The 27,215-nt window shown below is 44.8% G+C and overlaps 1 protein-coding gene and 1 pseudogene across 4 annotated transcripts; one reads left to right on the forward strand and one right to left on the reverse strand.

Moving 5' to 3' along the window:
- Positions 1 to 2,886: 2,886 nt before the first annotated feature.
- On the reverse strand, positions 2,887 to 8,293 carry LOC136510989 (EID1-like F-box protein 3; annotated as a pseudogene).
- Positions 8,294 to 10,447: 2,154 nt separating this feature from the next.
- Positions 10,448 to 12,713, forward strand: LOC136514251 (endochitinase A-like). 4 transcript variants are annotated; one of them, XM_066508237.1, is made up of 7 exons: positions 10,448 to 10,502; positions 10,584 to 10,715; positions 10,794 to 10,857; positions 10,935 to 11,195; positions 11,280 to 11,673; positions 11,758 to 11,980; positions 12,059 to 12,713. In XM_066508237.1, exons 2-7 carry the CDS (start codon positions 10,622 to 10,624, stop codon positions 12,064 to 12,066), a joined length of 1,044 nt encoding a protein of 347 aa, XP_066364334.1. In that variant the 5' UTR covers positions 10,448 to 10,502; positions 10,584 to 10,621; the 3' UTR covers positions 12,067 to 12,713. The 4 variants fall into 4 exon arrangements, with proteins under 4 accessions (XP_066364334.1, XP_066364336.1, XP_066364333.1 ...); XM_066508239.1 differs by having other exon boundaries at positions 10,584 to 10,685; XM_066508236.1 differs by having other exon boundaries at positions 10,457 to 10,715.
- The last annotated feature ends 14,502 nt before the right edge of the window (positions 12,714 to 27,215 follow it).

The following is a 27,215-nucleotide window of genomic DNA, read 5'->3' on the forward strand; positions in this document are numbered from 1 at the left end:
GAAAGGCAAGGCATCCAATGCAAACTCAAGATGCCAAGATGATGAGCAAGAATGAAGATGAGAAGAAAGATCATGCTCACATCAAGTGCTTCAAGTGTGGAAGTGTGGGACACTTTGCCTCTAAGTGTCCTACCAAGCTTGAGAAGAAGGCTCAAGCAATCCATGAGAGGCAAGGCAATGAGAAGCACCACATGAGCAAAGAAGAGAAGGCTCAAGCAAAGAGAAAGTACTACTCATGCCGGAAAAGGGGGCACATGGCACATTCATGTTCCCTAGGTAACATTTCTAAGCCTATTTTAATTGTTGATAATAATGTGCTTAGAGAGCATGGTAATGGTACCTCATTGGTTGCAATTGCAAAACATCCCGCTATTCATACTAAGGCTATGCCTAAGTATGTTGCTCCTAACTTGAGAGGACCCAAACTTGTTTGGGTACCATCAAAAAGTGGATGATTGATTGTAGGTACCATCGGCATTGGAGACTTGATTCAATTGATTTCATATTGATCATCATATGTTGAGTCAAGATATGAAGCTTAGTGCTCATTCAAACCCAATGCCAAGTGAAAATTGAGTGAAGTCCAAATGCTATCAATATATAAGTGCTATAATTCAAGTTGTTGGTAATTCATTGGATATATTTGATGACTTGCAAATAATTAAGTTGAAGCTTGCTAGTTGGATGATCATAAGCTAACCAAGGTATATCTCTTATTGATCATTTTATTTGGGTGCATATGAGTTGATTGAATTGAATAAATATGCAATGTTGCTTGCTATGAGATGTTTGAATGGATAAATTGATTAGTAGTCAAGTTTGGATTGACTTGTGTTGGATAAACTCATGAGATGACTTTTAGTAAGTGGTTTGAATGGATTTATGTCTTGTGAAAGTATTCAAATGACTTAGTTTCAAGTTTGATTCATATTTGATGAAGTATAGCTCAATTGTTGAAATCTACCCTATATTGCAAAATCTGAGCTAGCTGTGATCTTAGCCATGTTTGAGTAATCAAAACTTATTATATTGGCATAAAAATTGGTGTACATTCTCTAGACTTATGGTATAAGATGCTGTACAAATTTCATGAGAATTGGATAAGAAATGCTTCGGTTTTGGAGTAGATCTTGTCAGCTATAGTGCAACAGTTTTCAGCATGTAGCAGTGGTGGAAGAATTGAAATATGGAAGCAATCTAGAAGTCAAATGAATCTCAAATTTTTACAGATGCTAGATAACTTAGTATTGCACACCTCCACCAAATTTAGTGGTATTTGGATTTGTACCTTGGGAGATATGCTTATTTCTTTGAAGGGTACAAAATCTGTCAGAAAAGTGGCAAATGTTGGATTGATATAGAGTCACTTTGATTGAAAGGTCCTCAAGTTGAAAACATGTTTACAAGTGTTTGAGGTACCTAAGTTTGGTTTTGAGATGATCTAGAAGCATGACAAGAAAAGAGTATAAGGCTATTTGATTGTGGAGTGTACTTTGCACACATTCAGTACTCAAATTGAAAGATCAAGATCAAACTCAAGATGACGTTAAAGTTTAAGTTCTAGTGACTATTGGAAATCATTTGGTAGAAAGAAAAGGACTTAAATAAGAAGAAAGAAAAGGACTTAAAGAAGGAATCAAGGTTACTCACCAAGTTAAGTCCATCACTTAGATCAATCAATCAAGTTATTTCAAGTGAGTGTCAAGAATGGTTCTTGGAGAAAGGTCACTTCTCCCTAGTGTAGGGGCTTGCCGCCTATGTGTAGGTGAACCAAGTGTGGTACTTGGAAGGCTAACATGGAAGTGGTAATCCGAGGAACATTTGAGATGCTTAGTTGAAGCAATCAAAAGGGTTGATCAAGAAAAGCAAGCAACACCCAAAAGAGAGCTAGTCATGATATTTCAAGTGGTATTCTCAAATTAATGCTCTCATGCAAGCAAAGATCAAAAGATAAAGCAAGCCAACCACAACAAGAAAGTGCACTTGATCATAAGTGGTATTCATTTCATATGGGTGAAGAATGAAATTCAACATGGTATCTATTGGTCTTCACCAAGCTTATAATTAGACTTCATATTGCTATTGGAGTAATGAATTGGAATCTATGTGACTATCCTTGACTCCAACATAGCAAAGGTATTATTGTAATGTGTATGATAATTTCATCCCTTACTAGTATGTGGTTAGTGCATATAGTACATGCTTCATAGGATCATGCATAACAAATGAAATGCTTAAATTCATAGCATACCACTATTGTTTGAATTATTACTTGATCTAGTGGTTAGTACATGAATTTGTTCATGAGCTAGTGAACCCAAGTACTTAACTCAATTTGGATTGCTAACAAGTGACAAGTACAACATTGGCAAGATAACCCTTGCAAGAGGTGTGAAGAAGCTTGTTATTGGTTCAAACCGGACTTGAAAGCTTAGGCAAATCAATTTAGTTCAAGTCAATCATAGAAGCTCATGATAGTGATAAGAGTACAAACACAAGACAACAATGCAAATGGATATCTAGTTTATTTGTTTCAAATAGTATCTAGACTCAAGTATTTCATCAAGAATCTACAAGTTATGTCTAGATCAACTCACAAGTGATATCCTATAAGTGGTACTCATGAAGATAACAAATGTTCAAGAAGTGATTTTTATTGATAAATCCAACAAGTGGTTCCATACTAGAAGATTTTTTCAAGTGATATCACATCTACACATAACATCAATCATGCAAGAAAATGGTTCCACAAGTGATCCTCAACTTTAAGTGATCATCAAATGAAGAATGCATCCCTCAACTACAAGAGCTCAAGTGTATCAATTGGATGACCCATGCTATCACAAAGGGGAGTTGTCACACAAATTGATAACAAGATCAAAGAATCTAAGTGTGGTATCTCAAGAAGCCCTACACAAGATACAAGGGGTACAAGTTACAAGTGGTATCTACAAGTGGTGTCATTCCAACAAACAAGTGATGTCCATAAAAAATGCAAGATTCAAGCCTCAACCATCTACCCCAAATGCATACCCTTGCATCAATGAGAAACTCACCTTTTATGGAAATTGATGACAAAGGGGGAGAGATTGTACAAAGATATGAAAGCTTTTATAAGGGGAAGAGATAAATTGTGTAAGGGGAGAGATAAGATGTGAAAGCTTAAGAGGTTGGACATGGACATGGACAAAGAGGGAGCAACATTGAAGAAAAGAGATGGATCAAAATTTCTTGGACAAGAGAAGCACACAAGAAGGGGGAGCAAGCTCATGAACTTTGATTGATTGCATTTGATATGTGCATATTCATGTGCTTGCTTGCATTGCATAAGCTTTCAAATTCAATATGCATGCTTGTGTGGTGTATGCTAGTTATAGAACTTGAATGATGATTTGATAACTAGCATGCATAAGATGATAGCTAGACACTTGGTATGCTTTTCAAGTAATGCTAGTACTTTGCTTTTAATGTTGATCTCACAAAGGTATCTAGTGCTTTTATTTTCAAGTGATATCTAGCTAACCATGGTGCTAAGGATGAACTTAAAGGTGCTACTCTGATTGGTACACGCTTCAAAGGTTTATTCTATACACCTTAGCATTATTTAGTAGTAATTACTCTCCCACAATTTTAATCTATGCATATGTGCAAGCTTAAAATCAACCACTCTAGCACATATGTAGGGGGGGCTAATACTACTATCTCGGGTTTGTGGTACTTGTCCAAAAATCATTTTCACATGGTAAAATTGCTTGGGCAAGCAACATGAATCCAAAAGAGCATAATTTCCATATTTTTGTAGAGTTGTCATCAATTACCACAAAGGGGGAGATTGAAAGGTCCTTGTGTGGTTTTGGTAATTGAGTGACAACCTAGGTGGACTAATTATGTTTATGTGAGATACACAGGTGATTAGTCCATAGGTACATGTGTGTGAGCAACATATGCCATGAAGGTGAAAATGGCTTAGAGATGTTGCAAAGCTCACACTTGTGGTGATGAAGGAGCTTATTGCACATGAGACATGACATTGAGTCATGTGATCAAGGTGGAGAAGATCAAGACAAGACTTGGCTTGATGGACCGGTTGCAAGCGTGAAGGGCAAGTCGAAGGCTTTAGAGTGATGGACCGTGTGGCGGTGAAGCTTGAGCAAGACTTGGCGCCGATGGACGATGGCAATGGTGAAGAGCAAGTGAAGTCAAGATCGACGAACCAATATGATCACGTGATGATATGAAGTGGATTATATCATTGTTGATCATGTTGGTGCATGTGTTGTATCAACATTGGAGATGGAATGGAATGCGCAAGGCAAAGGTATAACCTAGGGCATTTCATTTCACCGGTCATAGGTGTGTAGAGAAGTTGATGACCGGGTTTAGGATAGATGGCCGTACTATCAAGAGGAGCAAACTTGTTTGCATATCGGTCATCTATGTGCCACTCGAGTGATCTAACTTTGCATCGTCGCTAGGATTGAGTGGCGTGACAAGTTGAGTGGCTAACATCCTTTGGGAAATGATTGTGAAAAGCTAACACACATACACATGGTGGTGTACATTTGGTGGTGTTGGCACATTTACAAAGGAGATGAAGTTGGAGTTGATGTGGATCAACTCGGTGAAGAAACGGAGATGAAAAAGGTCCCACAGAGTGGACCAGACTCTGGTCACGCAGTGACCGGACGCTAAGGCTCAATGTCCGGTCAGTAGTGGCAGTCAGCGTGCAGCGTCGGTCTGTCGACCGGACGCTGACTCTGAAAGTGACCGGACACTGGAGGCAGTGTTCAGTCCTATTGTCAGACGAAGTAGTGTCGCTGGAGAGTGACCAGACGCTGGGGCTACGTCCGATCAGGGTTGGTACCTCACTGTAAACGACCGGACACTAAGGGTCCAGCGTCCGGTCAGTTGAAGCTGCTGCATCCGGTCAGAAGATGACCGTTGAGATTGGAAGAATACCGTTGAACGTAGGTGACACGTGGCGAGCATCGCACGACCGGACGCTGAGGTCCAGCGTTTGGTTGATCCGACCGGAGCGTCCGGTCGACCCGGCAGTTGCCCAATGAAGGGGTAACAGCTAGTTTAGCCCTTGGGGCTATAAATAGAAGTGGCCTTCGGCCATGGTTGGTGCTGAGCACCTTGGGGGACTTTGTGTCCATGCTTGAGAGTGCTTAGGAGCCCTCCATCTCACACATACTTGATAGTGATCATCCGATTGTGTGAGTGAGCGATTCTAGTGCGATTGCATCATGAGGTTGCATCGAGTGGCACTAGGTGATCGAGTTGTAAGCCAGTGGTGCTTGTTACTCTTTTAGGTTGCCACCTCCTAGACGGCTTGGTGGTGGTCTCCGTCGAAGCCCGCAAGAAGCTTGTGCGGTGCTCCGGAGAAGAGCTTGTAAGGGGCATTGTGCTCGCCCCGTGGAAGTCGCGAAGAGCAACTTTAGTAAAGAGTGTCATTGAGCTACCCTCACCTTCAGGGTAGGTTCTTGCGACGCCCGACATGCGGGCTTGGCGGGTGATGCCAATTAGCCGCCGAACCACCAAGTGAGTGGTCGACATAACGGGGACTAGCGTGTTGGCAAACATGTGAACCTTGGGAGAAAAATTATCGTGTCAACCTTGTTCTTCCCGTTGGTTTGCATCCCCGTTACATAAGCTTGTGATTACTTTCATATATATTGAGCTTGTGTTGTTGCTTTTGTAATTAGTTAGCTTATGTAGCTTACAAGTTACCTTCTTGCTTGTGTAGCATAGATGTAGCTCCCTTGCGTGGCTAATTTGGTTTGTGTAACCTTGTTAGTCACATTGCTTAGTTTGTGTAGCTAAGTAATTGCGCTCTCTAATTTGGCATTGGTTGCCTTGTTATTGAGCATTGCTAGTGAGCTTAGTTGGCTTTATGCTTTTACTTACTAGCATGTGTAGGAGCTCCCTTGTCGCTTAAAGTACTAGTAGCATAGGTTTGTGTGACCTTGCTTATAGAATTGGTTAGGAGAGCTCTAGCTAGCCCGACACCTTTGTTGCTAATTAGTATCTTTGAAAGGTGCTAGTGAATATAGATAGAGGGGTGTAGTCTTGGCTAGACCGATAGTTATAATTCCGCACTTGTTTCGGTTAGCCGATGAGATTAAGTTTTAGAAAAGACTATTCACCCCCCTCTAGTCGCCATCTCGACCCTTTCAACCAGCTGCGGTACCACGGTGTCCCGGAGCGTGGCGTCCCCGAACACCTGGCGCAACGGTGCGGACGACCTCGACGACATCTCCCTGCGCCGGAACAGCGCGGCCCACTTGCTCTAGAGCGGCACACCAGCGCGAGCCAGCAGTTGCCGTGGAGGTGTCCACTGACGCAGACATAGTACTCGAGGCGGCCCTCGTAGGCTCCCAGCCTACGGTACGCGCTACGTGGCGCCAACCCGGCCGCCACCATGCTCTAGACACGCGCGCCACAGTAGGGGCAGCGCACGCGCGTCTCCAGCGGGGCCTACCGCCCCACCAGGCACGCGCGTGTCCGGGAGCGCATGAACCCACGGAACATGCCACGGTAGGCGCCCATGTCGTCGTCGGCGCCCGGCACGGCGTGCTCGCAGGGGTCTGACACGTAGAGCAGGTCGCCCCGGCACCGCCACGACAGGAAGCTCCGCGTAGACGTCTTGGAGAAGCGTGACACCCCCGTGAAGTGGCCCCGCACCGCCGCCGCCACCGCGCCACAGCAGAAGAGCAGCAGCTTCGCCAGCGCCGGCCACCCGCCCACGACACGCCCCGGGGCCGGGGACACGCCGCCTGCGCCCGTCAGCGAGGCCACCATCCGCGGCGCACGGGAGATACAGACCTCCCACCACAGCACGCGCTCCGCGACGGCCCGCAGCCGCCGGCTGACGCAGCAGGCGGTGCACAGCGCCTTGGGGTTGAAGTTGAGGGACCGGAACACCAGCGCCAGGACGTTCTCGTCCAGGATCCCCATGTTCACGTCGTTGGTAGTCGGCGCCGCCGCTCCGGTAGCTCGCGCTGCTACTCCCGCTACCGCCCACGCCGCTGCTCGACGCGCCGAGGAGCTGTCGATGTTTTACCACCGATAGCCTGCCATGGGGGTACCCGGGGCAGTATGTTCGGGCTTCGGCGTGTGCCGAACTCGATGGTTAACGCAAGACACAGTCGATTTATCCTAGTTCAGGCCCTCGATCGTAGATCGAGTAATAACCTTACGTCCAGTCGGCCTTAGCCTTTGTGTTGGATTGATTGTCAAGTGTTGTGTTGTACAATCGTCGTCCCCGTCTTAGGAGCCCTGCCCTCCTTTATATAGTCAGGAGGCCAGAGTCCTAGTCGGTTTATAATGAGATATCCTAGTAGGATAGCTTAATAGTTATACTACTAAGATTATAGGGGAAGAATCCTAGTTAGACTAGATCTTCTCCGTCCTTTGCGGGGTATCCTATGGGTCCCACATCGACAAGCCCCCGAGCACTTCATGGTTGAGCTCTGAAAGTCTCGCTCTGCTCCTTCAAGTCTTGTTGAGTAGGAACAAAATGTCATCCGAGTGCTTTCTGGAGTGAAACCTTGTAGCGCTTCTTGGGATCCTTGAGTCGCGAGTGCTTTTTTAAGAAAAAATACATCCATCTAGTTGTAGCCCCCGAGCCTCTTGCTATTTGGAACAAGGAGCTGGAGGATCTTGTCTTGAAGTTGCTCTGATTGTTCGTTGAAGTTTTTTTTTTAAGAACTCGAATATGGATCGTTCCGGGTTCTTTTTGTCGTGATGTCTTGAAGTGGTCTGTGTTGAGGAAATCTTTTGGTGACGTGCGCTTTTTCGAGGAAAAAGTGCACTCACTGAGTGTAGCCCCCGATCCTCTTGCTATTTGGAACAAAAAGTTGGAGGGTCTTGATCTTTTATGTTGTTTGAAGAATTTGTGTTCTGAAGTAGTCCCCGAGACTTGGATTATTTCGTTATCCGAGTAGTTTCGCGGCATGTAGCCTCCGAGCTTATGTCCGGGTTCTTTTTGTTTCAGGAAGAACTCGGATGCGAGGTCTTGGCGTATTCTTTGATAGTCTGCTGTTGCCAGATGTAGTTGTATTGTGGTGGTTGAGCGTAAATGCCTTTTGTTCACGGGTTGTACTGTGCTAGTATATTCTTCCGAATATGCCCGTCTTCGAGTACTGCTTCTTCTCGCCTGAGTCGTCCATTACTGAGTCCTGTCTTTTCACTGTGTCCTTTGTTGGTCTTATTTTGTTGGTGCTCCTGGTCCATGTGCGCCGATCCTTTGGCCTATAAATACCGTCCCGGAGTGCTTGTTTTCATCCATTGGACATTCTGTTGAAACCTTCTTGGTTGTGAACATGGTAGTTTGTGAAGTAGAGCAGCCCCCGGGCGTATTTTGTAGTTCCTGTGTGTCTTGTCGTAGCTGGAGGAAGTCTTGTGATAGGGATTAGAGGTAGGCTAATCCCACGACAGCATTGTGCCAGGATGTACGTGGTGGTAGTTGGAGGAAGTCTTGTGATGTGGGCTTCGTTCCTTCATCCGACAGTTCTGGGTTGATTCTCGTCGCCTGTCTTGAGACCGTCCGGTGCAGATCAACACCATATCCAGCATCACATCGGTCTTGGGTAGACAGATGCCCGCCGGCCTTCTCTGCTCCATGTTGCCCTGCCGTGCTGCCGATTTCCGCCTTGGATGCACTGCGTTCGTCCTTTGAAGAAAACAGTGTAGCTGATGGCGGTCTGTCCTTCCGAGTAGCAATTTGGGACACGTAGTCGTTCCAGAGCCTAGTCGTGTCCGTGTTCCTCTTTGCTACTTTGCTTTTCGTGGTGCCGAGTTCGTTGGGTCTTGTAGGGTTTGTAATCTTCTATTTTTGAAGTCGCTTGTAATGTAACGAATCTTGTCTTCTGAGTTGTCTTTGATTCTTCTGTTGTGATCCCTATCATTCATGAGACAACCGAGTTCCTTCTTACATAACCGGGTTCTTTTGTTACTCGTGAGGTAGCCCTTTCTTTCTTCTTGGTTCAACGAGTTGTTCCTGTGGTCATCTGATAACCCTGCTGTGTTGCTGCGCGGATAAGTCTGAAATCTGCCCGTTGGTTCGTACCGTTGTGTGGATTCGTGCCCTCCGTCGTTTTAGCTGCGTCGGTAAATGGACCGTTGTTTTCCCACGATGTGCTTTAACGGGCCTTATGGGCCGTTTGTATCACTGAGAAATCTATTTAAAGACCTTTTATCTTCTTTCCCTTGTCACCCAGCTCTTTCCTTTAAACCCTAGTTCTCAGAAAACCGCCGCCGTCATTGTCGTTATCGCCCGAGCTCCATCGTTCTAGCTTAATCCTTCTTAGCGCTTTTGTTGCTTCCGCCAATTCATGGGAAAGAAGAAGACCGCAAGCAAATCTCAGGCGACTTTTGTGGACGAGGAGTCGTCGCTTTCTTTGATCGAAAACCAGGAGTTCGTGGCCATGAGGGCGGCTCAGAAGGTTTGGCCGGCTCCAACAACCAGCGAAGACCAGCTGCGCGAGCTCGTTAGTGATGGCTTGATCCAGAACAAAGTCATCGCTGAATGGAGAGTTCCGGGCGAGCATCGGGTTCCGGCCCTGGGTCCTGGTGAGATTGTCCTTTTTGTCTCTTTTGTCCGCGCTGGTCTCTGTCTCCCTGCTTCTGTCTTCCTTCATCAGTTTCTTGGGTATTTCAGGGTTAGTTTGAACCATCTAACCCCCAATGCCGTTCTCCATCTTTCTGTTTTTGTCCATCTTTGTGAAGCCTTCCTTGGGATTCCTCCTTCTCTATCTCTTTTTCGTTTTTTCTTTCGCCTGAAACCTCAACCCCGCCGCGAGGAAACCAGTGTCCTTGGCGGTTGCGGGATTCAGTTTCGCCAGGGTCTTAAAATCAAGTTTTTTGATTATGACCTGGTCGATTCTGTCAAGGATTGGCACGCCGAGTGGTTTTACGCTGCCAATTTGATCCCTTCTCTTGTTGTCCACTCCGGATCTGGTCCTGTGGCGAACGACCGGTGGGACAAAAAGCTTGAGTCTCCTGCTGAGATTCAGGCGATCCAACCTCTCCTTGATAGGATTAGTACGCTGAAACAGCAAGGATTGACCGGCTTTGGTATTGTCTCAAGTTTTCTTCGCCGTCGGGTTCAGCCCTTGAAAGAGCGGGGACATCTCGGCTTTGAGTATTCTGGGGCCGAGGATTCTTCGTGCATGGTTCCAGCTCTTGAGCTGACCGGTGAGGAGGTACTCGAGCGTCTCCAGAAGATGCTGAAAGGAGTGAGCGTCATTCCTCCTGCCGTCCCTGAGTACTCGGCCAACAACCCGCCCCCAGATGTGAGTTGTCTATCCTCCTTTTTCTTTTTATTTGAGTTCTTTATGTACTCTTTCTGCGTCCGTTCTTGCTTAGTTTTTCTTCGTCTTGGTGTTTTGTCTTTTCTTTGTAGGTGCTCGGTCGAAACTTTGTTGATCCGATCCGCCTTGATGTTCTCCCTGCTGTGGCGGAGGCTGGGGATCATTTAGCCGGTACTTCTGTAATTAGTAAGTCTCAAACTTTTACAGCCCTTCCTGGGGTATCTTTCAGATCTGATGATGTATATGAAGAGTATGTTCCTCGTCTAGTCCCTCGCGGCCCTCGCAGCGTCCCGAAGAGGGGGCGAATGGACGGGTCTTCATCTGGCTTGCCTGTCTCCAAGAAGCCTCGCAAACCAAGTACTCCTTCAGGTACTCCAGTTGTTGCTAGCATGCTCTTAGGTGAGCACATTTAGTACTCTTTGTTCTTTTATTTTCATGTTTCTCTCTTGAACCGAGTACTTTTCGTCTCTTTTTCAGCGGGTGCTCTGGTTTCGCTGGCTGAGGAAGAAGAGGATGATGAAGTTCCCCTTATCACGCGGCGGTGAGTTGTTTTTCATATTCTTGTCGCATTGAATTTCTCCTCTCTGTTTTTAATCTTAGTCTTGAACTTTTTTGAAGTAATCGGAGGTCGGGTGTGAGTTCTTCCGATGCTCTTGCGCCGACTTCTTCCGAAGCTCCGGGGTCGAGTTCTTTGGCTTCTTCTGCCCCGAGCTGTACTGCTCCTCCGGTGCGGAGTTCTTCCACGGCTCCAGCTCCGGCTTCTTCCGTGGCTCCGTTGTCGGCTGTCCCGCTCCCGTCGCTGGGTGACGGGGACGTCTTCGCCGTCGTGGTTCCCCCTGCGAGGCCTTCTCTTGGCTTCGCAAGGAAAAAAGTAGTCAGGTGAGTAGATTCTTGCTTCATCTTTTTGGCTTTTATCTTCCTTCCTCTGGTTCTTATTGGTGCTTCCTTTTATCACTTTTTCAGTGCTTCGTCTTCTTTAATTTCTCCATCGACTTCTTCTCTGCTTCCCGCCGTGCCAACGAGTTCTGAGCCTCGAGACTCACAACATTCTGTTGATGAAGTTGCGGCGGGGGCTTCAGAGCTACCTGGCGGAGTTGCGGGCTTGGTCGCTCCGGAGGTAACCGTGGCCGTCGCGCCGAGTTCTTCTGGGGATTTGGCTCCGGCTTCCCTGGAGGTTGCTCTGGTCGCTCCTGCTTTGCCCCGGCCGGCTTCTCTTTCCCCTTCTTTTGCCTCCGGCGGCCCTTCTCTGTCCGATGACGTGGTGCAACAATTCGATGCCACTCATCGGTTATCGGAGCTGACCGCAGCCTGGGGGAGCTTGTCGACCCTCGCGACTTCTTTTGGTGAAAAGCTCCAGGTAAATTTTACTGCCACTTTTCTTTTGCATGCTTGTTTTTCTTCTATCCTTACGCCCCGTTTCTCTTTTCCTCTTTCTGCTCAGTCTTTTTCTCGTGATCATTCTGGCTTCTTTTTCTCATCTGAAAATGAGAGGAAGTTGTCTTCGGAGGTGGACGCTCTGAAAGCCGATCTTGGCCTTCTCCGGGCTGAGTTGGAGACGGAGCGTCAGTTGCACCAAAAGGAGGAGAACGCCCTTCGCGCCCGGGTTGTGGAGACGGAGAAACAGAGAGATGCTGCGGTGGAGTCTGCGAAGAATGAAAACAAAGGTGCCGCGGGTTCTATCTGTTCCTTCTTGTATTTTGACTTCTTTTTCTGCTGACTTGTTCTTTGGTGTTCTGTTCTAGCTCTCTGAGTTGAGAAACAGAAGCTCTCGGAGAGTATTGATGAAATGAAGGCCCTTGTCCGTTCTAGTCATAATAGAGCTGAGGAGGTAAATACTCACGCTGAGGAAGAACTCGCCCTCGCTAGGCTGATTAGGCGTGGAGCTGACAGAGATCTTGTGTAGGCCCAAAAAACCATTGAAGGCCTATCTGGGAAGCTGGCGACGGCTACCGAAAATTGGAATGCCTTGTGGAAATCTTTTCGTTCGGTAGCCGACGTCCTCCGGACTTCGGCGGATGACGGGCAATCTTGGGCGCAGTTCATTCCTCGGATTCCGACTCGTTTCCAAGAGTTCGCGAAGAGGTGCGCCCAAGTATGTACCAAAAATGTGCTGGCCCAGGTCCGGGTCCTTGCTCCGGAGGCGCCTCTCTCCAAGATAGCAGAAGAAGCTGAAAGCCAAGAATATCTTGACGCCGTTGAAAAGATGGAGCCTGAGGTCGAAGATCTAGCCAGTAGGATTGTAGATGGTCTAAATATTGACCTTTCCCTCTCTGATGACAATGCCTGACTCGCTTGAGCATCCCCTTGTAATATTACACTCCTTTTTAAATGAAGATTCTTTATTCTTGTTGATGTATTCTTTGCTTGGGTGCGGTTGAAGTTATTTGACTTGTTGAGTGCCTTGTTCTGTTCCCATCTCTGCTCCGCAAAACGGCTCTATGTGTTATTCTTACGGGGCCACTTGATTTGTCGGGTACTTTTCTTTTATCGTTCCTTTTGTGATTCGTCGAGTGCTTTGTCCGTGTGATGACTTTGTTAGATGTAGATCTTCACGTTAGCAACCTTTCGCCCGCACTATGTAAAACGACTCGGTATAGAATGCAGCTTTGATAAACTTCGGCATCCGAGTGCTTTCTTGAGTGGTGCTTGTGCTCTTTTGAAGAAGAAGTACATCCATCTGGTTGTAGCCCCCGAGCCTCTTGCTTTTCAGAACGAAGTGCTGGAGGGTCTTTTAAAGTTAGACTTCGGTCGACTTGGCCAATTTGCTTTTTGTTTCGGGTGTTAGCTTTTAGCTACCCTCATCGGCGAGCTCAAGTTTCTTTTCAGCTATTTTGCTTTCGGCCGGGATGCTCAGGCATGTTTTCAGCCATTTTGCTTTTTTGTTTCGGGTGTTAGCTTTTAGCTACCCTCATCGGCGAGCTCAAGCGTCTTTTCAGCTATTTTGCTCTCGGCCGGGATGCTCAGGCATGTTTTCAGCCATTTTGCTTTTTTCGGGTGTTAGCTTTTAGCTACCCTCATCGGCGAGCTCAAGCGTCTTTTCAGCTATTTTGCTCTCGGCTGGGATGCTCAGGCATGTTTTCAGCCATTTTGCTTTTGTTTCGGGTGTTAGCTTTTAGCTACCCTCATCGGCGGGCTCAAGCATCTTTTCTGCTATTTTGCTCTCGGCCGGAATGCTCAGGCATATTTTCAGCCATTTTGCTTTTTGTTTCGGGTGTTAGCTTTTAGCTACCCTCATCGGCGGGCTCAAGCATCTTTTCTGCTATTTTGCTCTCGGCCGGAATGCTCAGGCATATTTTCAGCCATTTTGCTTTTTGTTTCGGGTGTTAGCTTTTAGCTACCCTCATCGGCGGGCTCAAGCATCTTTTCTGCTATTTTGCTCTCGGCCGGAATGCTCAGGCATATTTTCAGCCATTTTGCTTTTTGTTTCGTGAAAACAACTCGTTGGAAGTCATGACAAGACATGCTGTGGATGAATATCATCTTTATTGATCATGAGTATAAACTAATACATATGTTTTTGAAGAGTATTGTCTTTCGTTGATTGTGAACGTAGGTCCCTTGTGGCTTGCATGTCTGTTTTTTCCTGAGTTGTTTTTATGCATGGAATCTTCTTAGCTGGCTGATGTGCCATGTATTGCTGACTTCTTTTCCATCTTCGGTCATTAACTTGTATGTGCCGGGTCCGGTGACTTTTGTGACAATGAACGGGCCTTCCCAAGGACTGAGTAGCTTATGTCGTCCATCAGTCTTTTGTATCCTTCTTAGCACTAAGTCTCCAACTTGTAGTGATCGAGGTTGGGTACTCTTGTTGTAGTGCCGTCTTAAACCTTGTAGGTATCTAGCTGATTGGAGGGTAGCGTTTATTCTGATTTCTTCTGAGCTGTCGAGTTCTAATCTTCTTGTGTGTTCTGCTTCTCCTTCATCATATTGTTCTATTTTTGGGGATGTCCAGATCAAGTCGGCGGGTAGTACGGCCTCTGACCCGTAAACTAGGAAGAAAGGTGAGTGGCCTGTTGCTCTGCTTATTTGAGTTCGTAGTCCCCACACTACTTTCGGTAGTTCTTCAATCCATTTGGACCCATAGTCCACTAGTTCTTCGTATAACCTTGGTTTTAATCTGGCTAGTATGAGTCCATTAGCTCTTTCTACTTGTCCGTTGGCTTCTGGATGTGCAACGGACGCATAGTCTATACTGAAACCACAGTCTTGAGCCCAGCTTTTGAATTCTGTAGCTGTGAAGGGTGAGCCTAGGTCTGTGATGATTCGATTTGGCATGCCGAAGCGGTGCATAATGTCTTGGATGAACTCGACTGCTTTTGCCGCGCTGTATTTCGCGAGTGGTTTGTATTCAATCCACTTGGTAAACTTGTCGATTGCCACAAAGATGTACTCGAAGCCGCCTTTTGCTTTTTTCAGGGGTCCTACTTGATCTAGCCCCCAGCAGGAAAAAGGCCAAGCGGGTGGGATGCAGATAAGATTGTGAGCTGGTACATGGGCTTGTCTTGCAAACATTTGGCAACCTTTGTATTTTCTGACAAGCTCTTCTGCGTCTTTCAAAGCGGTTGGCCAGTAGAATCCGGTGCGAAATGCTTTGCCAACTAGTGTCCTTGAAGCGGCATGATTTCCACAGCAACCTGAGTGTATTTCGTCTAGGATCTCTTTACCTTCTTGAAACGAAACACATTTTAGGAGTACTCCTGATGATGCTGCTCTTCTGTAAAGTTTATCTCCTACTAGAACGTAGTTTTTGCTTCTGCGAATGACTTGGGTGGCTTCTGCCTTATCTGCTGGTAATTTGTTTTCTTTGATATAGTCGATGAAAACTTGAGTCCATGAAGTGTTGATTATCAAGATCTGAACGCCTTTAGCCTGAATTTCATGTGTTGTTTCACCGGGTTGTTTGATAGAGGGAACTGATAGCTCTTCTATGAATACGCCGGGTGGAACCTTTGCTCTGTCTGATCCGAGCTTGGCAAGGACATCTGCTGCAATGTTGGAATCGCGTAGAACGTGTAAAATTTCTAATCCTTGGAAGTGTTTTTCAAGTTTCCGTATTTTGGCACAATAAGCACCCATGTTTTCTTTGTTGCAGTCCCAATCTTTGTTGACTTGGTTGATGACCACTGCTGAGTCGCCGTATACGAGTAATCTTTTTATTCCGAGGGTAATCGCGACTCGTAGCCCGTGGATGAGGGCTTCATATTCTGCTTCGTTATTTGTAGCTTGCCATAATATCTGAAGGACGTACTTGAGTTGTTTTTCTTCTGGAGAAATGAGGAGAACGCCCGCTCCGGCCCCGCCTAGTTTGAGTGATCCATCAAAGTACATCTTCCAATGGTCGAGGATTGTATCTGATAAGGGCTGTTGAATCTCTGTCCATTCGGCCACGAAATCGGCGAGGGCTTGAGATTTGATTGCTTTCCGTGGGGTGAAATTGATGTCCAGAGCTCCAATTTCAACTGCCCACTTGGATATGCGCCCTGTGGCGTCTTTGTTGTGTAGGATGTCTCCGAGTGGAAAATCTATCACTACAGTAATCTTGTGGCTTTCGAAATAATGGCGAAGCTTCCGAGAGGTAATGAGTAAAGCGTAGAGTAGTTTTTGTACATGTGGGTACCGGATTTTGGATTCTGACAGTACTTCGCTGATGTAGTATACTGGACGCTGTACTTTATACGCACGCCCTTGTTCTTCTCTTTCTATGACTATTGCTGTGCTGATTACTGTGGGAGTTGCCGCGATATATAGCATCATATCTTCATCTTTCTTTGGAGGTGTCAGGATAGGCGATGAAGTGAGGTATTCTTTAAGTTTTTTGAAAGCTTCGTCGGCTTCTATTGTCCACTCGAACTTGTCTGTCTTCTTTAGTAGTTTAAAGAAAGGCAACCCCTTTTCGCCGAGTCTTGATATGAAACGGTTGAGGGCCGCCATGCATCCTGTTAGTTTCTGCACATCTTTGACACTTCTAGGTGGGCCCATTTCTGTTATGGCTCGAATTTGCTTGGTGCTGGCTTCAATCCCGCGCTGACTGACCAAAAATCCGAGTAGTTGCCCTGAGGGAACTCCAAATACACATTTATTTGGATTCAATTTCCATCTCCATTTCTTCAAATTTTCGAACGTTTGCTGTAAATCTTCAATTAGGGTGTCTGGGTCTTTTGTTTTCACCACCACGTCGTCCACGTATGCTTCCACATTTTTACCGATTTGATTCCTAAGGCAAGTCTGGATAGCTCTTTGGTACGTGGCGCCAGCGTTTTTTAGTCCAAACGACATGGTCTTGTAGCAGTAGGCACCAAACGGGGTGATGAAAGATGTTTTGCTCTGGTCTTCTTCTTTTAGTGCGATCTGGTGATACCCTGAATAGCAATCGAGAAAAGATAATAACGCAGATCCTGCTGTCGAGTCAACTATCTGGTCAATGCGTGGTAGTCCGAACGGATCTTTTGGACAATGTTTGTTGAGATCTGTGTAATCGACGCACATGCGCCACTCGTCCGTGTTTTTCTTCTGTACAAGGACCGGGTTTGCTAGCCAGTCTGGATGTAGGATCTCCTTGATGAATCCGGCTGCCATCAGTTTTGTTATTTCCTTTTTAATTGCTGCCTTCTTGTCGGGTGAGAATCGTCGTAGCCGTTGTTTTACAGGTTTGGAGCTTTTGTTAACATCAATTCTGTGCTCAGCCAACTCTCTTGGGACTCCTGGCATGTCGGCTGGCTTCCAAGCGAAGATATCTTTGTTGTCCCGAAGATAGTTGGTGAGCGCGAGTTCCTATTTTTCCGAGAGGTGAGCACTGATAGTTGCTGTCTTGGAGGTGTCGCCCGTGCCTAAGTCGATTTGCTTGACATCGGCTTCCTTTGGTGGTGCGATGATACTGGGTTTTTTAGCTGGTATTTCTAATTCTTCTTGGCTTGTTTCTGCCGTGATTGTGGCTATTTCTTTTCTCCCATTGTCAGCTTGTGCTTTGGCTGCAATTTGGATCGCCTGAACGTCGCAGTCAAAAGCGCGTTTTAAATCGCTTCGAAGAGAAAGGATACCGTGGGGTCTTGGCATCTTAAGCAGTAAGTACGGATAATGTGGTATTGCCATGAATTTGGCCAGTGCTGGACGTCCCAGGATTGCATGATATGATGAGTCGAAGTCGGCGACTTCGAATTTGATAAACTTTGTTCGGTAGTTTGAAGGAGTTCCAAAGGTAACAGGTAAAGTAATTTGTCCGAGTGGCATGGCTGCTTTGCCGGGTACTATTCCGTAAAAAGGTGTGCTTGTTGGTGTAATCATCCCGGCGAGTTGTAGTCCCATTTTTCTTAGAGTTTCTGAAAAGATGATGTTAAGCCCAGCTCCTCCATCGATTAGTACCTTGGTGACGGTCATGCCAGCTATAGTCGGATCCAGAACCAATGGATAATGACCTGCGTTTCCCACGCTAGTCCATTGGTCTTCCCTGGTGAATTGGATAGGATACTGTGACCAATTGAGGTATCTTGGTGTAGCCGATTCTGCTGTCATAATGGTCCGCAGTGCTAGTTTTTCTTGATGTTTGCTTCTGCAATTCGGAGCCCCTGAGAAAATCACTGCTACCGTTCCTCTAGGTTTTTGGAATCCTTTGTCCTCGTGGTCGTCTTCTTCTCTTTTCTGATTGTCATCTTTGGTGTCTTCCTTTCTATCTTTTCTTGTGTATCGATCTTTGAAAGCATAGCAATTTCCGATGGTGTGCCTCCCGCTAGGGTGCAATGGGCAACGTATGTTTTCAATGTCATCATATCTTCTGGGTTTGGTAAACTTCTTTGATTTGTCGGCCATTGCCATAGTATTGTCTGGTCTACGTTTTCTTTCTTGATGTCTGCTATTTCAATGATTTTGCTTGTCCGAGTTGTCCTGGTTGTTTCTGTCCGGGAACCTTTCTCGTGTTTTTTCTTCTGCGGTAATCATTTTTTCCACTGTTCGTCTGAATTCTTCATTGTTTCTCGGATTTTCTTTGCAGAAGTCTTGGAATTGCCACCTAGCCATGATTCCGTGAGAGAAAGCTTCAATTACTTCTCGTTCGGTTATGTCATGCACTTAAGCTCGTAGTTCGCCGAATCGTCGATAGTAATTTCTGAGACTTTCACCTCCCTTTTGCCTGAGTCCTTTTAATTCTGCATGGGTGATTGGATGTGTAATGATTCCTGCAAAATTCTCACAAAAAGCTTTTTGCAAATCCTCCCAATTTCTGATAGATCCTGGGTTCAGTTTGTCGAACCATTGGAGAGGCATGGCTTCCAGTGCCATGGGAAAGAACAGGGTTTTGATATCGTCATCTCCTCCGGCTAGTTCAATTGATTGTGAATATATTCTGAGCCATTGCCTTGGTTCAGTTTTGCCATCATACTTGGAGTGGTTAGACGGTTTGAATTTGTGAGGTAATCGTACCAATGCAAGCCTGTTCGCGAAACAGGGGAATCTGTCGTGTGTCTTAGTTTCTTTGAATTCGGATTCGGCACCTTCTTCTGGCCAGCTGTCGTTCTGACGGGAATGATCTTGCGAGATTGTCTAGGTAGGTACCTTACTCCTAGTCTTCCTTGGTTGCTCAAATCGGTGGCCCTGATTATGTTCCTTCCTACTTCCTTCGTCATGGCTTCCACTCGGCCCAAGTCTTTCGAAAGCGGATTTCCTTTGATTTTGATCTTCTTGCCTGTGGGTTATTGATCTTGCGGGTAGTCTTGATCGAGCTCTCTCTTCATGCGTTTTCGGGATCGTCGATCGGAGCAAGTCCTGGAGCTGTTCATACTTCTCACTGGTGTGTGAAGTTTTTTCGAGTTCTTCTAATGCTTCTCGAATCTTATCGTAAGGTGTATTCACCGTGCGTCTCCCCTCGACTTCTCGTTGCGATTTTCTTTTGTCGTACTCAGCCAATTCTGACTCGTATCTTATCCAAGCTTCCCTGCGCTGTCTAGCACGGTGTTGACGCCCTTGCTTTAACTTGTTTTTTCTTTCTCTAGCTTGTTTCTGACTATCTGTTTCTCCGTCGTAGCCTTGGGCAAAAGGTGATATGTTGGATTCTGATTCATCTGATGATCTGACATCGGGTGCTTCTGGGGGATTTAATGGTGATCGCGGTCGTCGAACCATGAGTACTTCTCGCGCATGAGTCGTTCTGTTATTGGCGTTAGTTTTTATGTTGTCGGAGTTGCTAATAACTTTAGCGGGTGCCTCGGTGTCGTAAATCGAGTCTCCTTCTTGGTAGGGTAGAATTGCTGTCGTCGTCGTGCCGACTAGTTGGGTACTGCTGTCTTCAGGAATAGAACCCGGCCAGTGGATGATGCAGTCTTGGGATGTTATTGTTAGTACGAGGCCTTCCTGAGCTCCTGTCAGTGGTATCCCGCATCTTGGATTGAAAGATCTTTCGAACTGTCCTTGATAGGATTTTGCCATGTTGTCGAGCCCAAATGGAAAAGAACTCGACTTCTTGGAAGAACTCTGAGGGTAATCCGAGTTGTTTTGGGATGTGCTCTGGAATCCTGCTGAAAAAGAACTCGGTTTCTTGAAAGCACTCGGATAAAACTTCGCCTTGATGTTTGAATTCGAGTCGGATACGAGTGGCCGTGAAATCTGATTTGAATCGGATACTGTGATCTGTGCGAATCTTCTGGTGAGCTGATCCGTTGTTTTTGATGAAACATGAAATTCTTTATGATGATCTGGATCTCTGAGGAGATGGCCCTGAAGGTTGCCGTTGTTGTCTGCCTCGCAGATCCATGAGCCGAAGATGAAAGTTGATCCCGTCGGGAAGATTATGTTGTCGATGTCCATCGAGTTCTCGGATGCAAAGTCACCGAAGGCCCCTACCTGGCACGCCAGCTGTCGATGTTTTACCACCAATAGCCTGCCACGGGGGTACCCGGGGCAGTATGTTCGGGCTTCGGCGTGTGCCGAACTCGATGGTTAACGCAAGACACAGTCGATTTATCCTGGTTCAGGCCCTCGATCGTAGATCGAGTAATAACCTTACGTCCAGTCGGCCTTAGCCTTTGCGTTGGATTGATTGTCAAGTGTTGTGTTGTACAATTGTCGTCCCCGTCTTAGGAGCCCTGCCCTCCTTTATATAGTCAGGAGGCCAGAGTCCTAGTCGGTTTATATTGAGATATCCTAGTAGGATTGCTTAATAGTTATACTACTAAGATTACAGGGGAAGAATCCTAGTTAGACTAGATCTTCTCTGTCCTTTGCGGGGTATCCTATGGGTCCCGCATCGACAGGAACTGCCGCGTGTTCCGCACTCCCTCACGTGAGCCACAGCTACCTCCAAGGATATGTCAGCGCCATTGTGGACAGTGCTGGTCCTAGCATTTTAAGGGCCCTCTGGCAATCTCGTCGTAACGGCCTCTCTTGATCATGTATAAAATCTTATAATATATAGACACTAATTTTACTTGTAAAATGAAAGCAAATTCAATAACATATTTTTAATTTAACATGTCTGATAATTATCGAGGAACAATGTAGATTAAACAATATATTTGTAGATGTATGATAATTATCGAGGAACAATGTAGATTAAAAAAGCAATATATTCGTTTTCTTTTCTCACCCATGACAAATGTTTCTTAGGTAATATTCTAAAATTCTAACACCTAAATTAGAAGAAAAATATGACTATATAGGTACAAAGTACTAGAAGTCTGGAATAATATACAAATAATTAATTTGGATTAAAAATAAAAATAAAAAATATCTTGGGTCTAAACAACTGATCGGTGATCGCAATTCGTAAGAAGCCAAGAATCAAGATGTCGTCGTCGTGGAGCCCTGCCTGGTCGTCGTCCTCGTGCGCCGTGTCCGTGTCTCCGGTAGTCTAGCTCTTCATGGTGGCACGGCTCGCCAGCTCCGCGTGTGTAAGGCGCACGTCGCGAACTCACGATCAGAGTGTGCTGTGTGCAGCGTGACTCCTCGCCTCCTCTCTACCTGAGGGCCGTGGGAAAAGGAAACTAGAAAAAAAATGCCGATGTTGTCTTTTTGGACCGCGTGGCCAGTTCTATGTCTCTCTTCTTATTAGTTTGCTAATGTCTAATGGACTATAGGACCTAGGGGTTTGTATACCTGGGTTTGGGCCCCTCCTCCACTTGGGCCCTCGGCCGTCGCACCTCGTGCCCTACCCCTAGGGCCGGCACTGATTGTGGACTGCCACGTCGGATTAAAAAAAGAAATAAATGGGTATAGACTAGAAATACATCACTTCAAAAGTTTATGGATCCGAAAAACCACTTTCACAGTTGATGGATCTAAGTGAAACATGGACAAAAGTTAACGGATCAATGATCCATTTAACTCTAAAAAAATCAGCCTAGTCAGTTTTGGAAACCGGCTAAACTTGCTTTTCTGGGCAAGCCCCCCCCCCCCCCCCCCTCGAAATTGCCTTTTCTTCATCCGGACTCCCAACGAGATGATCCATAAATGTTTTCTCGATCGCCTCAATGAGAGGAACCCACAATAATGGGGTCCATTATGCCTTTTGACAAAGTGTCAAAACCGACCTAGTCGATTTAGGAAACCAGCTAAGCCTGTTTCTGCTAGAAATTATGCATTTAGGCTTCCTTGACAATTTTGGCGGTCAACACACAGGATATATCTTCACATTTCCTGGAGTTTACCCTCTATATACCTAGCTCTTTACTTACCATGTTCATTGATAGATCTCATGCTTTGCTTGTGTGACATTTAACTTGGTAGATTAGCTATAGGCTAGTTGGTAGGGTTGGCTCTAGATTGCAAAACTCTTTTTGTTTGAGGATAAGTTAGAGCACACTAGAAAAACTTTAAGTGCGAATATTGCTAAGAGTAGTTTATGATTTTTCTAGTGGTAGATTAAATTGAGCCCTAGGTTTAAGTTTGAATTTTGAACACCTAATTCACCGTCTCCTCTTGGATGGGTGCTCACGAGATCTTCCAATTGGCGCAATGATAGAGTCAACCAATAGGTGCTTAAACAATATTGTGGTGAATATTGAGATACTTTAGGTCAAAAAATACAACAATGAATCCATAATAGAATAGAATGTATATGATGACCCCAAATTTGAATTCAGAAAGAACAAGAAATTAAACAATTTATGAGAGATGACTTGACAATGGTTTTATTCAGGAAAGTCGGCTTAGTTTACACAAGACTTCCACTACGAAGACTTAAAATGAGTGTCTTTTAGGATTTGAACCCACAACTGTCAACACATGTAGCACCTCTCTGCCACAAGATTACACACTCATCTTTGAGTATATATAGGATGCTATTTTTTTTATCAACATTATTTAATCTTGTATATATAGCCCCTAAATGATTTCAATAGAAAAGTTTCAAAAAATTATATATATATATATATATATATATATATATATATATATATATATATATATAGCCCCTAATCTTTTAATCTGTGAGTATATATAGGATGCTATCTTCAACTATAGAGTTTAGATCTTATCAAGCTCTACAATTTTTATATAGGGTGCGTCTCCATCCAAAATAGTTTAAAATTTTCAAAAAAATGAATATAAAAAACTAGGAATTTTGAAATGAATATCAAGAACTCTAAATATTTTCAAGTGAAAAATTTGTTAATTGTAAAGTTGTATATTATTATGTTGCCAACTACAACTTTGATATAGATCATGTCAACGTCCTAATGATGTATAAAAAAGAACGGAGGGAGTAATAATAAAATAGGCCTATGGGATACACGTTGATTTTAAATGACTGTCAAAGTAAAACCATTAAATGAGTATATTTTTGTGCTCTCCACATGTGAGTTGGAAGTAAACAAGTCAAATTATAGAGAGCAACTATTACGGTTATGGGTGTCCTAAGGGCATGTACAGCCTATCCATATGTCTCGACTGTAAACCGTTTATTTTGCGAAAAACACCCCACCGTTTCGACTTGAATTAGGAGAGAGAGCGCACCCGTCGTCTCGTGAGGGAGAGTCTGTCTATGTTATGGATTCCAATAACTTACAGACATACCCTGTCTGTGTGTTGTACATGCCCTATGGATAAAAATGGACATGTTGCTTGATATGCTTAAGATATTCATCGTCTAATAAATTGACTGACCATTTGTAGCTTGACCATGCAAAAAAAATTTGGATGTTTTGAAACAGATTAGACGAATTGCGGTGATGATCGATGGAGACATCTGGCACCCTGGGAGGAAAACTGCAGCTCTCTCCCAAGAGGCCAGAAAGGGAGAGGCAGAGACATCGAGCCACGATAAGCAGATTTTAGAAAAATTCAGCATTGCGTGAAGAAGAAAGTGTCGAAGCTTATCTTGTCTTGATTGAACCCTGGGTTAGGTTGTCTCTCTCAGACTTTTTGATAGAGCCACTTGCATACATGAGATTGATTCATATTTTAATTCTCGTGAAGTACAACTTAAATGTAGGTGGATTAGCTATTGGCCACCGTGCCCGCAAGTTGCTGCCGGTCCGCCGGCGCCGGCCAGACGCCAACTAGGCCGTATCCACATTGTGCTAAAGGCATATTTGATCACCTGGCTAAACTTTAGATGAACTAAAAGGTGGACTGATTTTATGTTTTTAGTCCACTCTAGCTAGTTATTAGCATGTATCCGAATAATACAGGACTAAATTTTAGTCAACTAAACTTAGTTATCTAAATGTTAGTTAGACTAACAACTAGTAATCGAGATGATCCATTCATGCCATAGTCATTAGTAGTAGCAACGGGGTGTGCTAACCATTCTTACATTTTAGGCCATGTTTAGATCGTCTAGAGAGCTAATTATTAGTGCACTAGTTTCTAGAATCAAAGTTTAGGTAACTAAAATTTAGTCCTGCACTTTGATACGTAGACTAATATGTACTAATATTCTTGAAACCAGACCAGAGTCCCCTTGCTTTAATTTGGGGGAGAGAGATAGAGGTAGGTAGTAGGGCATTGATACGATTTCATGTTGTGTGTCAACTTTTAGTCCGAATTAGTTCGTTTTGGTTAACTAGTAAACTAACAATATGCTGGAGCTAGACTCATTTAACCTTTTAATCTACACGTACATGATATAAGACTAAATTTAGGCAACTAAAATTTAGTTAGAGCAACTCCAACAGACTGGGTAAATGTACTCATGAAGCCATTTATAACTATTGTGCTCCAAAAAAGCATTCCAACAGCTCGTCTATATTGTTTTTCATTTTTCCAAGCTGGCTATCCCACTGTTCTTGCTGGTCATATTTCCCTAGCGAGTCCTGCTTGCTATATGTGTTTTCCAATTTAGCTAGGTTGTTGTAAAACTCTACATTTTAGATGGGCTTTCTATTTTACATAATAACTAAATCTCATAATTTAGCATTTAATTTTATCAAATCTCTTGAAGTTGCTCATCCAAACAGACCCTAACAAGTTGAAGATTATTAGGAGATGCTAAATTAACGTTTAGGCAGCGCTATTGACATTTATACTAAGTGGTATTCTAAATCGCCCTCTTTTTCTCTCAATCACTTTCTATTTCCATGAAATTTGGATGTCACGTTTTCCAAAATATATGTTATTTGAGATAAAGAAACTGTTGGGAGAGAAATATTAGGGAGAACTTTCTGTTGGGATGCATCTATATGAAAATGCAGGCAAATTAAATTTAGAAGGATTCTTGGAGATGGTGTTGTTGTGTATGCTACTTTTAGTATTCCCTCCATTTCAAAATAATTACACATCTTGTTTTTGAAGCATTCAAAATTTTAAATTTGACGAAATATATATATATATATATATATATATATATATATATATATAATAGTAGTTTTGATGTATAAGAAGTGCGTCTAAACTGACAGTGTAATATGTTTTCATAATAAATATATTAGAAGACATGCATGTTGACAATATTTTCTAAACATATTCAATTTTTTAAACATAAATAAAAAAACAATATGCATAGTTATTTTGAGAGTAATTGAAACTACGCATAAATTCGTGCAGCAGCCTCAACGAGCTGCTGGTTTGTTAACTAGCTTTCTGACGGCACCGTTACAGCACGGCCTCACCCGCCAACGGCGTGCTCCGGGTATTTTAGTAAGGGGCTGTAATCGCCTACCGCAATTCAATTTAGACCATAACTAGTTTTATACAACTAAAAAAACTAGTATAATGCTCTCTATATTTTAAATAATAAAGTATTTAGTTTTTAATATATTGTTATTTATTATGTATCTATGCCTGGTGTATATTTAAATGCATGTAAAATACTTTATACTCCAATTTTGAATGGAGTAAATACCACTGTATCTCCAATTTTCCTGATCCTCTTTCGTCTACACGACTCCAAGTGAGAAACGGGAGGCTGGGGCTGCGGGAGTGCGGACTAGTGACCGAGCTGGGGGAGCGTGGAGCGCCGGCCGTTGCCACCTGCGCGACGGACAGGGGTGCGTGGGCGCCGCGCCGGATCAGGCAGATTCTCCCCCCCCCCCCCCCCTAGAGATCCGGCTCCGGCACGCCGCACGCCGCACGCGGCAGCAGCTGCCCCTGCCTGCGTGCGTGACTGCGCTTGCAGTTGCATGCATGCTGCCTGGACTGCCTGCGCGTCTGCACCGGCCTCCGCCTCGGATGCGTCCGTCTACCAGTAGTCTCCTGTCTCCAACAGCGCCATGGGAGGTATGAGCACCAGAAGCTCGTGTGATCTGTGGACTTTCACGGACGCCTCGCGGCAAGGCAGTAGGCTACCGGTATAGATAGGTTACCACAAAAGGGTAGGGTTGTTGAGATCCAACGCTGCCTGCCAGCGCTTAATTCGACTCGTCATTGGTCTACGCTACTGAGCAATCAGATGGCAAGCAACACGGACACAGTTGCTAGATTTGGAGAGAGAAAAAACTGAAATCGTTTTCTTTTCATTGTTTCTTTCAGTTTGAAGCAAAGCAAAGCTAAGATGACTTTGTGTTAGGCAGAAGCACAGACCATTTTCTCGATACTAGTAACTCCACAGATGAAGGAACAGGGCACACACACAGTTCGGTTCTGGCCTTCTGCTGGCTTGAATGAAGCTTATGATTAAGAAGAAAGTAAACTGCCATCTTTTTAGGTAATGGTGGTCACACTTCGCTTTCCGTTTCTGGCGCTGGCTAGCTAAGCTAGGCAAACAGTGCGCTCACGTTTCACGCTACTGATGGATGGTTGCGCGCCTTCTGTTCTGCGTGCTGGCATTTTTAATGGAACAAACACGGAGGGGTCGTCTTCTTATCTTCCCCACAATGGCCCCGTTCGGCTCGAGCTCGCCTGAATTGACTGAAAAATACTGTTCCAGCTGAATTGTTGGAAGAGAAAAACATTGTTCCGTCTAAAAAACCAAGCTGAATAATACGGATTATAAGGTAAGCCTAACGTGACAGAGAACTACAAACTGTACTCTTATATTATAAAAAGTACAAACCGTACATGCAAGCAGTACAGCGTCATGCAAGTTGGTAGTACGTACTGTGTACGCAAATCTACTACTATTTGGCGATCGGTGTGGTAGATGCAATCTACAGTACCACGTCGGATTTCAGTATTGGCAGTCGGAGAGTTTTATTTATTTATTTATTTGGCGACCGGTGACCCGGTGAGCGCAGCAGCGGAGCACCGAAGACACGCACTCGGCAGATCAAGCGAGCCGGCCGCGGGGTGTGGGGGCGGGGAAATCTCAGCCGCGTCAGTGAGGCGGGGAGGAGGAGGAGGAGGAGGAGGAGGAATATGATAGGCACTCACACTCGCGTAGCGGCGAACGGGAGGCATTTTTTATGCACTAAGACTGTCTCCAACGGTGAGCACTCAAACCCAACACCCATTTAGTAGTTTGGGGCGCCAAGAGTAAAAAAGGGCTTGACCCATTTTCTCCCTTCTCCAACAACCACAGGCGACCCATTCTTCCTCTTC

This window comes from Miscanthus floridulus, chromosome 16, assembly GCF_019320115.1.
Source record: "Miscanthus floridulus cultivar M001 chromosome 16, ASM1932011v1, whole genome shotgun sequence".
Classification (NCBI taxonomy): domain Eukaryota; kingdom Viridiplantae; phylum Streptophyta; class Magnoliopsida; order Poales; family Poaceae; genus Miscanthus; species Miscanthus floridulus.

What these genes read in the sequence shown, in the direction of transcription:
- LOC136514251 (XM_066508237.1), top strand. Translation starts at nt 10,622, where the DNA reads ATGGACGGGTCTTCATCTGGCTTGCCTGTCTCCAAGAAGCCTCGCAAA. An exon ending in TGTTGCTAGCATGCTCTTAG is followed by an intron (nt 10,716 to 10,793) that starts GTGAGCACATTT and finishes TCTCTTTTTCAG; the next exon opens with CGGGTGCTCTGGTTTCGCTG. An exon ending in GTTCCCCTTATCACGCGGCG is followed by an intron (nt 10,858 to 10,934) that starts GTGAGTTGTTTT and finishes ACTTTTTTGAAG; the next exon opens with TAATCGGAGGTCGGGTGTGA.